At 61.8% G+C, this 12,548-nt stretch overlaps 1 protein-coding gene across 6 annotated transcripts in view; it reads right to left on the bottom strand.

Annotated features, from left to right (window-relative positions):
- The window catches only part of Stk32c (serine/threonine kinase 32C), a 62,200-nt gene that overhangs the window by 15,136 nt on the left and 34,516 nt on the right, over window positions 1-12,548 (bottom strand). For all 6 annotated transcript variants that reach the window (XM_015498401.2, XM_048791407.1, XM_048791406.1 and 3 more), the window contains exons 2-3: window positions 11,853-11,908; window positions 1,000-1,151 (exon numbers count right to left, since the gene is read on the bottom strand). In XM_015498401.2, the coding sequence (XP_015353887.1) occupies window positions 1,000-1,151; window positions 11,853-11,908 (208 nt within the window). The remainder of the gene's footprint in view (window positions 1-999; window positions 1,152-11,852; window positions 11,909-12,548) is intronic.

A 12,548-nucleotide genomic window follows, 5' to 3' on the forward strand; every position in this document is an offset into this window, starting at 1 on the left:
ATGCTGAAACAGGACAGACCAGGACCACAACGATGTGGACAGGCCCACCAGCCCCTCTCCTGCCTGGAAACCAGCCTGGGGGCTGGGCGAGTGAGGACAGTGGCCACACACAGCAGGGGCTGGGGCTGCCACACAGGACAGGGGCAAAGAGCTTCTCGTGCTCTGTCCTCTAGGCCTGGGCAGCCTGGGGCCTGAGGTCGGCACTCCATCTCCCCCAGCTGCCTGTCCAGGCACTCACCCTTGTCACTATGGAGCAGAGCCTCATGACACTGCTCCTGAGCCATGTCGTGCAGCCCCTGGGGAGGGCTGCTGCCCACTTTGAAGTCTCTCACCCTACTGTGGGGACCCAGGCAAGCACCTGAGCTCTGGCTACTCCCTGAAGGGCTGCCCAGGTCCACCTCAAGAGGAACACACCTGCCCTCCCTCATCCCTAGCACGAGTTGGGCTGCCTCTCCCTGTAAGTGGCCTGTGGGAGAGGGGCTCCTAAACCTTCCAGAGGCTGCTTGGCCAGGGCTCCCCCATGTGCTCCATGGACTGTTTGCACCTATATGAAAGAACATCACAGAGCAGAACCCACCATGGAGAGGACCCCTGGGTCAGGGAGGACCCCTGCACTGGGGGGAGAGAGGAGGGTGAAACTCCCCAGGGCCTGCAGGTTTGCAAGGAACTCAAGGTCAACCCCTGACACCAGGGGAGGCCCTGACACCAGGCCCCACTTCAGTGCGAGACACCCATGGGAAGCACATCTCCACTGTTGGAAGCTCTGGGCTCCCAGCAGGCCCAGTGGAGATGCTGCATTGGCCTCAGTGTGCCCAGGCCCCTGGCCTCCCACTGGCCCTGGGCAGAGGAAGGCGAGATGGTTGGGAGGGGAGGTATGGAGGATCCAGAGGCTCAAGGCCAGGGAGCAGCAGGGAGGGCAGTCTGCAGAAGAGGATGTGGACGGTATCCAGCCCTGGCAGTCCCTCTGCCCAGGCGGCCCTGCAGGCCCTGGGAGCTCACCAGAGGTTCACCAGGAAGACGTGCTCGATCTCCTGCAGGATCTCCAGCTCCCGGAAGACGTTGCGCACCTCGTCGCGCTCGATGCACTGCTGCTTGTTCATGTACTTCATGGCGTACATCTTCTCCGTGTCCCGCTTCTGCACAATGCACACCTGGCGGGCCAAGCACTGCTCAGCACCACACCTGGGGCGGAGCTCCGAGCCCCTCGGTCCCCAGGACCACTCTGAAAGGACCAGCATCTCCAGCCATAGTGGGACAGGGCCGTGAACAGGCACTCTGCAGACAGACAGGGTCCCAGGCAAAGAGCAGCTAGGCCTGAGCCCAGGCCTGCAGTGGCCTGGCCCATGGAGGGAGCACTGCGCGAGTCCTTACCAGCTATGACCCGGGCAGGGGGCCCCTCCTTCCCGAGCCCCAGTTTCCCTTCCTAGGGCTCAGATCAGCACATGGCTCAGAGGGCTGCTGGGGAGGACGAGAGAACCCACTCAGCAGTGAGCCCCCAGGAAGCCCTCGCCAACCCCAGGACCATCAGTCCACCGCGGCAAGAAGCCCTGTGTTGCCTGGGCCCCGCGCGGCCCTCCCAGCATGCTCTCTGGGCACTGAACTGTGGTGTCAGCCAACATGCTGACATCGCTAATGTACTGCTAATTGGCTGCTGGGCAGAGAAGACTGGCGCAGAGAAGTGAGAAGCCGAGTCTCCTGTGGCCAAGGAACATCTGTCAGAACCAAGGACAGGCTCTCCAAAGGGAAACTGGAGTTGAGGCACAGGGCGCTGGCCACAGAACCCACACCCAGACCCTTCCAGGCATGGCGAGCCCTGTGCGATGCACACAGCAGGCCAAGGGCATCTCCACAGGGTGGCTGGGCAGGAGCACCTGCTACACAGCTCTGCAAGGACCAGGCCAGCCCACAGCAGGACAGGCTGTGAAGGGCATCTCTGCACACAGAAGGCCAAGCCTGAGAGCACCCAGCGTGGGCTCAAACCACAGGGTGGGCTGTCCATGCAGGTGGCACTGCACTGGTGCCCAAGTGGCCAGAGCACTTCTGAGGGTCTTCAAGAAGCACGGCTAGGGGAGTCCGGGGAAATGATGAATCTGGAGCTCACAGGGTGCGAGACCCCAGTGCCCCACCCAGAGGCAGACGTCTCAGTGGTGCCCTCTGATCATCTCGGGTCAATCCTCTGACCCACCTGAGAGGAGACCCTCCGTGTTCTCCCTCCTGGAAACGCACCCTAGATTCCTGCACTTGAGGATGTTCATCCCCGTCCTATGCATAGCAACCAGACTGCCCAACACCATGACCCCAGCACCTGCTGGGCACAGGCAGGTAAGTTCCATGAATGCTCAGGAAGCACCAAAGTGACATTCATACAGACTTCAGTGATACGTGACAACCTTTATAACACCAAGCAAGAAAGCTGAGCCGAGGTATCCACCCCACGCTGCAGAGGGACAGAGCTGGTAGGGCTGCTAGGGCAGGAATGGAAGGCAGCCGGTGCCCCCAGGCTGTCGTCTCTCTGGCAGCAGATGCGGCAGTCGCTCCACAGCCCCACCCTGCAGCCCGGTGTTGGGTCTGTCTGGGTGACTGCCGGCCTTCAGGGTTTCTGGGCAGTTTCTCTCACCCATGAGCCTAAACCTCCCTCCTCATCCAGACATGGCCGTGGCTGTGGTTTCCAAGGAACCGCACACACACCAGCACCGGACCCAGAGGCACACTGCAGCCCAGCACAGGCTGAGCTCGAACCCAGACCCCCCGTGAGGACCTTGGATACCAGGTTTAACTTGCATTTTCCTGTGCCCTGTGTTTTTTCCCATGACCTCCCAAGGTGATAAGTCACCCAGAAATGCACAGTGACAAAGGAGAAGACGAAAACCAGTGGCACTAGGCAATGACAGACATGTGCTGGACAGTGCAATTGGCCGATGCAAAGCCAGATCATCTGCTATCACACTGGCCCTGGAAACACTCTTTCTCGGGATTTCTGAGCTATGTTAAGGGCAACTGGATCGTCCCCTCCCCCCGGCCAATATTTGAGGGCCCAGGAAGAAAGCTGCAGGTAGAGCCCTGAAGGGCAAGAGGGCTGTCCAAAGGACTCCTGGCCCAGGACAGGGGAAGAGCCCAGTGCTGCAGGACCCCTCGACTCTTCCCCACAGGGTTCCCTCAGGGGCTCTCCGCCTGGCCGGGTCCTCTGGGAGCGCTGAGCGGGGAGGCCCTGACACCAGGCCCCAGGCCGGCATTCCAGCAGGCGGCAGGTCAACACCACTGTCCAGCTGTAGGGCACAGGCAGGCAGCCAGCCATTCTCAGAAAATGTGTGGCTTGTGTGGGGACGCTGCCCAGAGGACACTACCTCCTGTGGACTGTCCCCTGGAGAATCAGAATGGGCTGACACACAGATCTGGGCTCCAGGTGCTGACACGCGAGGCCACACAGCCGAGAAGGCGAGGCCACATGCCTCCCAGGGGAAGGGCACACACGCGCTCCCAGTAACAGCAGAGCTCCACAGCGCCCGGCCCTGTCCAGCGCCAGCGCAGGCTGTGGGGACAGAAGGTGCAGAAGTGCAAAGGGCCCTGGAGTCCAGCCAGGAGAGCACCTCGACACTGGGGACTCAGAGCGGCCAAACCTGGAGCGATCCGCACGTGCCACGCGCCTCGGCTGCCTGGCCTCCAGGATCCCCTGACGTTCTGTCCCCCGAGGGCACTTGCCAACCACAGTGCAGAGGACGGGCTGCAGGTCGCAGCTCCAACACCTCCCACCGTCTGTGTTCACACAGCCTTCTCCCTCTGCTGCTCCTGTTCCATGCTGCATTGCTCTACTCCCTGCGTTTGGGGCCTTTCCGACTGAAGCACCTAGGAGGCGGAGGCTTGGTCCTCGGAGGTGGGGGCTTGGTCCTAGGAGGTGGGGGCTTGGTCCTAGGAGGTGGGGGCTTGGTCCTCGGAGGCAGAGGCTTAGTCCTTGGAGGCAGAGGCTTGATCCTAGAGGATGGAGGCTTTTCCTTGGAGGCAGAGGCTTGGTCCTCGGAGGTGGATGCTTGGTCCTCGGAGGCGGAGGCTTGGTCCTTGGAGGCGGAGGCTTAGTCCTCGGAGGCGGAGGCTTGGTCCTAGGAGACGAGGCGGAGGCTTGGTCCTCGGAGGTGGAGGCTTGGTCCTAGGAGGCAGAGGCTTGGTCCTAGGAGACAGATGCTTGGTCCTCAGAGGCGGAGGCTTAGTCCTCGGAGGCAGAGGCTTGGTCCTAGGAGGAGGAGGCTTGGTCCTCAGAGGCGGAGGCTTAGTCCTCAGAGGCGGAGGCTTGGTCCTAGGAGGTGGGGGCTTGGTCCTCGGAGGTGGGGGCTTGGTCCTAGGAGGTGGGGGCTTGGTCCTCGGAGCGGGGCAAAGAAAGAAAACCAGGCAAACAGCACCTCCTGCCTCTGCCTCACTGACATGCGCTCCAGGGCCAGGCCGCAGCCCTGAGCACGGTGCTGCAGAGTCCCAGGGCAGCGCACACATGCTACAGGAAGCCCCTCCTGCTGGGGCAAGCGCCTGCAAGAAGAGTTTGTGGGAGACATAGATGCCTTAAGCTGTCCTTAGAAGATGGGACTAACATCATGCGGGCACCTGGCAGCCATCTAGGGAGACCCAGGAGTTGGCCCTTACATCCTCCTTCCCGCTACTGACAGCCGTCATGGGAGGCATCACCCACATGTCCACGTGCAGCTGCAGGATCTCCCGTCGCCCGAGGGTCTCTGCACTGTGTAAAGAGACACTCCACAGGGTCTTCTTATTGAGACTGCAGTATAGGGCTGGACTCATCCAGGCTGTCCCTGGAGCCCCCTCCCTGAGATTTGGTCCTGCAGGGTGAGGACAAGGACCCTTCCTCCCTCTGTTTCCAGGGTCACTGGGGGTCACAGGAGCAGGACAGAGGGCAGCACACTCCACACAGGCCTGGGACAGCCTAAGTAGATCTAGGCTGTAGGGTCACAGGTACTGGTGTGGCCATTCTGCATCAAGGGCTCTGAGCCAGGCCTCGCCATCACCTGCCCCACACCAAGCTGCAAGCCAGCAAGTGGACAGATGACGGTCCCTAAGGACGTGGGCGCCATGCCTGCCCAGAGCAGAGCCAGCTGCAGGCTACACATGGGAGCCACAAGAAAGCATGCGCCATGTGCTGGAAGGCCACTCGGCAGAGAGAGCCGTGAGGGACCTTTTCATGAAATACCTACAATTATTTTTTAAATTATTATTTTGAAAGCCAGTCGGAAATTTCAGAATGAAAATAAGCGTCCGCCACAGCAGGCCACCAGCCCACCTGGCCTCGGCTCCAAGCCCTTCTCCAGCAGGGACTTCACTCTGCTCGCTGGAAGCTGAATCACAGGCACTGGCCATCAGCTCTGGCGGGCAGCAGAGCAGCCTGTCGTCTCCAGTCCAGTTACCTCCAGCAGAGGGAGGAAGTGAGCTCTACTTACAGGGCCCAGGAACCGCCGCAGAAATGTGCTCCAGCACTGGACACAGTGATGGTCCCTTCCCGCCTGACGGTCCACTGCACACGTGGAGGGACGCAGAGGGTCATTCACGCAGGGCCGTGCAGCAGCAGGCTGGGTGGTGGGAGGGATGCGGGCCCTGCTGCCCAGGGGAGCTGGCAGGGCTCAGAGCAAGCGGCACTGGCCCGGCTCTTGGTGCTGGTGTCAGGAAGGCAGGTGGGGGCAGCGCCTCCCCAGCAGGGCCAACCCGTGGGGTGCCAGGGGCTCAAGGCCCTCGCAGCAGGGCCAACCCTGGGCTACTCTGGTGCTTTTGTGCCTTCCGCTCAAAAGCTGCCTGCCCATGTGACCTGATCCTTTCTGGGTCTCCGCACACCTGGCCACGCCACGGGGCAAGTCCCCGGGACCCTGGAGAGGATCACCTCTCCGTGGCTCAGAATGTGGCCTGTGAAGGACAGAGTTCTCTGAAGATGTAAACTGAGGGTCTCAGGCGGCGTGGGATGGTTCGGGGATTCCCCTGAATGGGCTTCAGGAATTCCATCTAAGCGTCCTCTCGTGGAGGACTGAGAAGAGGCCTATGTCCAGCTGAAGAGCCCACTTACCTGCCCCCATCACAGCCTCCCACAGGGAGGCTCCGAGGAGAGGCAACTTGGAGTGGGGGTCCACAGGGACCCCAGGTACCCCAGGTCCAGCAGAGCAGTGTTTCAGAAGTGAGTGGAAACCCCGGCCTCTTATGGGAGGCCTGACGGAACCGTTTCCTCAGAGAGGCATCTTCCAACGACCCACTCCAGCCCAGGTGGAGAGGAAGCAGTCGGACTTGAGAGGAGCGAGCGGCAGATCCGGGGCTGCAGGGGCCTGAGAAGGCTGCCCCACAGCCCACAGGGGCTGCTGGCGACGGCAGTAACTGCACTGTAACTCAACGCTGTTGACGTGTTCTGCAGATGTGAGTGATTCACCCTGAGCTCTTCTTCTTTCTTCTTCAGAAAGCAAATGCCTGACAACAGGTACTTACACCCTCTAGATTATAATGAAACTGCTTCTAATCCCACCTGGGGGAGCCCAAAAGCCCCAGGCACTGCCAAGGAGCCACAGGGGACCAGGGGGGATCTGTCGCTCCCCAGGACTCTGGCTGGTGGCCAGCGTCAGACACCACAGAAACTGAGGTTCAGTGCCTGGACGGGTCTGGAGAAGTGCCCGGTTGTTGTGGAGGCAACCCTGGAGTGGCCATCTGGGCAAGGCTTTTGGGGGGCAAGACCCCCCCATGCAGAGCTGGGCACCTTGTGCAGGATGGCAGTGCCAGCTACATCCAGCAGCCACTAGTCTCCACTCTCTTCCTACCCCTTCCAAGAGGCTGCTCCAGCTGCGTCCTCCAAGGACCCTGGGGAGCCAGCGTCCCTCAGGCTCACCAGTCCTGGGGAGCTCCCAGGCACGCATGGTGAAGAGCCTCAGCACCTGTCCCCAGCCAGGCTGCCCTCTACCTGCCCCAGGCCATCCCTCACCTTTCCCCAGCCACCCTCCCCAGGAGCGGCAGCCCTTGAGCAGGTGCCCTTCCCAGGGAGCAGCCCAGGGCCACAGGGTGAGGGAGAGTGCTGGGAGAAACGGGTGGGGCGGCTTTCGCATGCTAAGTGCAGAGGCTGGTGGAGTCCCATAGCCTCTGGAGTGGCAGCAACCCCTGTTGAAGGCCCAGCCCTGGGAGCCCAAGGGGACCCCTAGAGCTGCACTAGGCAGCCTGCTGGGGGCAGCACCTGGTGCTGAGGGCTCTTTCACCCCTGGACTTCACAGAGTGGGCATCTGTCCCAATAACTGCTGGGACAGCAGGGCGAGGCAGCATCCCTGAACAGGACAAGCCCTGTGGACAGTGACCGTCCCCAGGAAGGATGAACACAGCTGTCCAGACCAGCTCGGGAGCAAGGGGCCTGGGGGTGGGCAGGCTCCGAGCTCTCGGCATCTGCTCCATTGCTGGGAAGCTGATGGGGTCTCACCAGGAGGGGGGCTTCCAGAAAAGGCCCTGCACTGAAGGGCCCGGGCCCAGGGCCCAGCTGCTCAGACCCTCCTGAGGTGGGGAGCACGGCAAGGAGGGCCGCCTGGCGTGCGAGGAGGCAGTCCAGGGGCACACAAGCACGCCACTTCGAGCCGAAGGCGCCTCAACTCCAGCAAACACAGGAGAGGACTTCTTCCTCCAAACAAACTCATGGCCAGGAACCTCCCCAGGAGAGGGACGCTCTTCACACAGGCCTGGGCGGAGCCTCCCCGGGGCTCGGGCACACGCAGGCACCCCACCTGCTCTTCTAAGGGCCCTCTCCCCCTGCTTGCCTCCTCTGTTGCCTAACGGCCCTCCCTGCCTCCCACCAAGGCAACGTCTGTGCTCAGACCACCTCCCCCCTGCCCTGGGCATCCATGGACTGTCCCTGGGACAGTCAGGCTGGGCCCCTGAGGCGAGGCCTGGAATTCCAGCCTCTGGATCCACAGCCAACTCAACCAGGCAGTGCCAAGAGGGGGCAAGCTCCGCAGAGGTCACGGTGGCCTCTTCCTACCCCTGGCTGGAGTGGGGCTAGGGTGGGAGCGGGAGGCCCTGCGGGGCCTAGGCAGGGTGGAAAGGGTCCCAGCGGCAGGTTTGCGCCTCCTGGCCCCTCCTAATGTAGCCAGCGGTCCTGATATCCCATAGGGCCCAGGGACAAAGTCTTACACCATGCCCAAGCTGGTGAGGACTGTGTTCTCACAGCCACAGACAGTGGCTAGACCACCAGCGGCTCTCTCCATGGAGCACGGAACACCGGCTCCATGATACGATGTCCCCGAGCTGCAGGTGATGGGTGGGTCTGACCATGCCCCACCTCTTCAGGGCTCACCTGTCATCAGGGCGCGGCAGGAGTCTGCAGAAGAGCAATGCACCCAGCAATGACATGGTCCCACAGAGCCGTCCCAGCTCCCCTGGGACTCTCCTCAGAGCTCTGACTCAGCCACAAAAGCCGAGGCCCTGATACTTGGACACCAGAGCCTGCTACCCTATGCAGGGGACCCCCAGACACCCCAGTCATACTCCGCGAGGGATGAACTTGAAAAACCAGCACTGCTGAGGGCAGCCTGGCTTGGAACTTGGGACATCTGGCTCTGCCGGTCCTCATCTCCACCTTTGCACCAGCCACGCCTGCACCTGGGACTCTATGTGCGCTCCTGGGCACCCGACCTCACGCCCAGCCTGCGCCCCACAGCAGACGGCCCACCAAACTCTGCCCCCAGCAATAACTGCCTTGTGGGCAGGAAACCTTGGAAACCATCAGCCTCTAGTGCCCCACAGGAGGGGTGGGGCCCAGTCCCCCTCCTCAGAGGCCTGGGGTCTCATCATGTGGACCCTGCGCTCCGACGGCTGCTTCTCAGGGGTAAGATCTCGTCGAGGGGACTTTGCACCAGTCTTTGTAACCATTAGACAAATGCAAATCAAAATCATAGGCGCAGCACCTCTCCCCCCAGGGAAGGCTCATAGCTAGTGCTGGTGGGGACCCGGACATGGCCCTGGTGCCCTGTGGTGGGTGCAGAAAGCTGCAGTCTCGTGCTCCTCAGGGTCACACACAGAATGGCTCACAGGGCCTCCAGGAAGTCCCAGGCGCCCTGTGCACAGTGCAAAGTTCCAGGGGCGAAGACATGGGAGCAGCCAGGTGTCACCAACAAATGCGTGACGGGACACTGCTCTGCCTTAACAGGAGGGGATTCGGACACGATCCACCACATGGACAGACCTGAGGACATTTTACTACTTGAAATAAACCAAGCACAGATGACAAGTATCTCATGATCCACTGAAGTAGGTGCAGAAGAGAGAACTGGGTGTCCCCGCCACTCCTGTCGCGCCTCACCCATGGGAGGTGGGCAGGCCAGGAGGGGAGCCTTCGTGGTTGGGTCTGTGCCCTTCCCCTGGGAGGTGGGCAGGCCAGGAGGGGAGCCCTCGTGGACGGGTCTGTGCCCTCACAAGGAGCCCCCAAGAGCTCTCCTGCCCTCCTCCCCGCTGCGTGACACACACAGCAAGGACACGCTGTCTACACCAGGAAGCCAGCCCCACCAGACCCCGAATGTGCATCCGTGCTGCCCTCCGGCCCCCACACGGTGAGCGCTGGCCTCCGAGGCTGTGGTGTGGTTGGAACAGCCTGAACAGAGTGGTCAAATCACAGGAGAAGGTGGGAGGCTGGCGGCGGGGCGGGCGGGGCGGGCGGGGACAGGTCTTGGGTTCTGCTGGAGGAGGTTCAGAGCTTGCTGCACAAGAGCGCCCTGTCGGAGGCTCCCAAAGGCGGCTGAGAGGGCAGCAGCACAGTGATGACCATCATGGTTTAAAAATGGAAAAACAGAAGCCAAGGACCAGACACAACAAATTCAGCTACTCTATCTCTGGGAGCTATGGCCCCAAGTTAAAGGGACCTCTGGCTGGGGACAGACCATTTCCTCGGACACAATCTGACTCTGCCCAGCCCTGAATGGGGGCCCTGCTTTGGAGGGTGCTGCAGGCTCATGCCCCCCTTGCAGAGCTGTCGTAGGTAGGGTGCTGGGTGCAGGGAGGCCTGTGCACCCCCCCTCCAGGGAGACAGTCCCACTGAGGCACAGCCATATAAACAGATGCACCTAGGGCCTGCTGGACTCCCTGGGGCTGCTTCTCCAAGTCCCCTTTCCCCCCAGTCATGAGGCCACTGTCCTGCCACGGCAGGATGAGGGCAGGACAGACTGGGCCTGGGAAAGGCCTCACCCTACACACATCCCAAACACCCACCTGACAGCAGCAGCCCCGAGACCCTGGACACCTGATTAGGCAGCTACTCGGGCAGGAAGGAGCCCTCGAACTGTACCACTAAACTGCATCTGCAAGAAACCCAGCACCTGCTCTCCTCTCCCCCTACAGCGACCATCTCCTGGCCAGCTGCCTGTTCAGAGCCAAGAACTGGTCAGAGGCACAGGAACACAGGGGCTCTGAGGACCCTGGCAGAGGAGAGGGCTGCCCAGCTGTGCTAGTGAGGACAGGGACAGTGCCCTGGCAGGGGCACAGGGGCAGTAAAGGGGAGGGCATCCTGAGAGTAGAAAGACCCACCAGGGGCAGGTGGGGGCACAGAACCCCAGAGAACAGCACCTGTCCTGCCTACTGGCCTCGCCCACTGGCCTCACCCACTCAGGTGGTCTTTGCCCTCGGGGGCCCCAGCTTGGCCCTCTCTAGGCAGCTCAGCATCCCTAGTTTCTGAAATTTCTGAATGACTGGTGCTGGTCTCCCTCTCTCAGCCACTCCTCCTGAACCTGGTCAGAGCTACTGTCCTCTGCCGCAGGGCTGAGGGGCATCCCCACCTGCCTGACCCTGGTGCTTCCTCACACCCTCTGTGGCCCTGAGGGCACAGCTTGTGCTCTACTGGGAAAACAGGAGTGCAGAGGGGTCCCAGACCTCAGCGTCGCTGACAACCTCACCCTAAGGTCACCACCTTCACAAACGACAACACCACAGAGGCTGTGGCCACCTCCTGACATGGCAGACATCAACAGTGCCTCTGCTGGGTGTCTCTCCTGGGTGCGTTTCCAAGAATTTGTGCATAGGGGCTCAGCTGCTCTGAGCATCACCCTGTAGCAGCGCACAAGCGTTCGCTCCTGGTAGACGGAATGGAGGCAATTGATCGCATTCAAATCCCCTGCACAGGGGCTCTGGCAGCACAGCAATCCCTTTATTAAAAAGGGCTGCGGAGCTTAAACAGGCAGTGTCCAGACAGCTGTGGGGACGGGAGGGAGGCCCAGCCGTCTGCCAAGCCCCGGGCGGCCGACAGGAAGCGTCCACTGGAAGTGATTCATGCACAGCACAGCAGCTACCCCAAGGGCCAGTGCCACCCCCTGTCAGAGTGCTCTTGGGCTTCGCGGAGTTAAAATTACGCCCAATCTCTAGATATCACAAGGCAGGATGTCACCAGGAAGCTGGCCCAGAGGGACTGGAGGAGCGAGGCTCTGGGGGGCCACCAACGTGGAGGCACACGGGCCACCCACCTCGGTCCGGTCATCTTCGTGCCCTGGGTTCCAGTGTGGTCAACAGCAGCCTCGAGCCTCACAGGGGCTTCTGGACACCATGCAGCCTTTCTAAAATGCTTTCCCCTCAGGCCCAAGCCACCGCCTCCCTGGAGGAAGCCCTCAGTCCTGGGTGGACCTCAGTGCCCCAGTGTGGGCATCAGCCTCGGCCCTCTCACGTGGCAACCAAGGCTCCACGTGGCTGGGCTACCAGACCCCAGAGGGCCCATGCGGACATCCCGGGCCTCCATGCCCTCCCTGACACTGCCCATTGGGGCTGGTTTCTCCAGGAGAGAAAAGGAGCAGGAAGGAGGGTGGTCAGCTGCCCTGCTCCATGGCCCAGCAAGTCCCCGCCCTCTGCAGGCCCACGGGGAGGCCCCACCTTACCTTGCCGAAGCTGCCCTTCCCGATGGCACGCAGGATCTGGAAGTGGTCGAAGTTCACTGCAGAATGAAACAGAGGATGCAGGTGAGGCGGCCAGAAGGCCCACACCAGGCGCAAGCCCCCCCAGGCAGCAGGAAGGCCCACACCAGGCGCAAGCCCCCCCAGGCAGCAGGAAAGCCCACACCAGGCGCAAGCCCCCCAGGCAACAGAAAAGCCCACATAGGGTGCAAGGCCCTAGTGCTCCCCAGCACCTTGCACCCCGCAGCCCACCAGAGCCCCCGCTCCACCCTACGGAGGGTCCACTGGGGCTCAGTGTGAACTCTGGCTCTTGTGCAAAGCAGGAAGCACTGAGCCCAAGTGGGAGAGGGCCGAGGCAGAGTAGCACCTCTTCTCAGGGTCCTCATGGGTGGGCACATGCAACTGGCCCACAGACAGGACACAGGTGACCAAGAGGAAACGCTGCCCTGAGCATCAGACCACTCACTCCCTGTAGTCCTGCCATCAGCAACCCCCTCGGAAGGCCACCTGCAGTCCCCAAAATTTACATGTGCATGGACGGGCAAGCCTGGGAGTCAGGGAACCCCTTTCTCTCCTTGGGAGCCTGCTGTCCCCCACTCTCCTGTACAGAAGAGTGGGAGGGAGTCCGTCTTGCTGGCCCTACTGGACAGGCCTGGGGGGCTGTGATGGCCCATGATTAGT

Source organism: Marmota marmota, unplaced genomic scaffold (genome assembly GCF_001458135.2).
Source record: "Marmota marmota marmota unplaced genomic scaffold, marMar, whole genome shotgun sequence".
Classification (NCBI taxonomy): domain Eukaryota; kingdom Metazoa; phylum Chordata; class Mammalia; order Rodentia; family Sciuridae; genus Marmota; species Marmota marmota.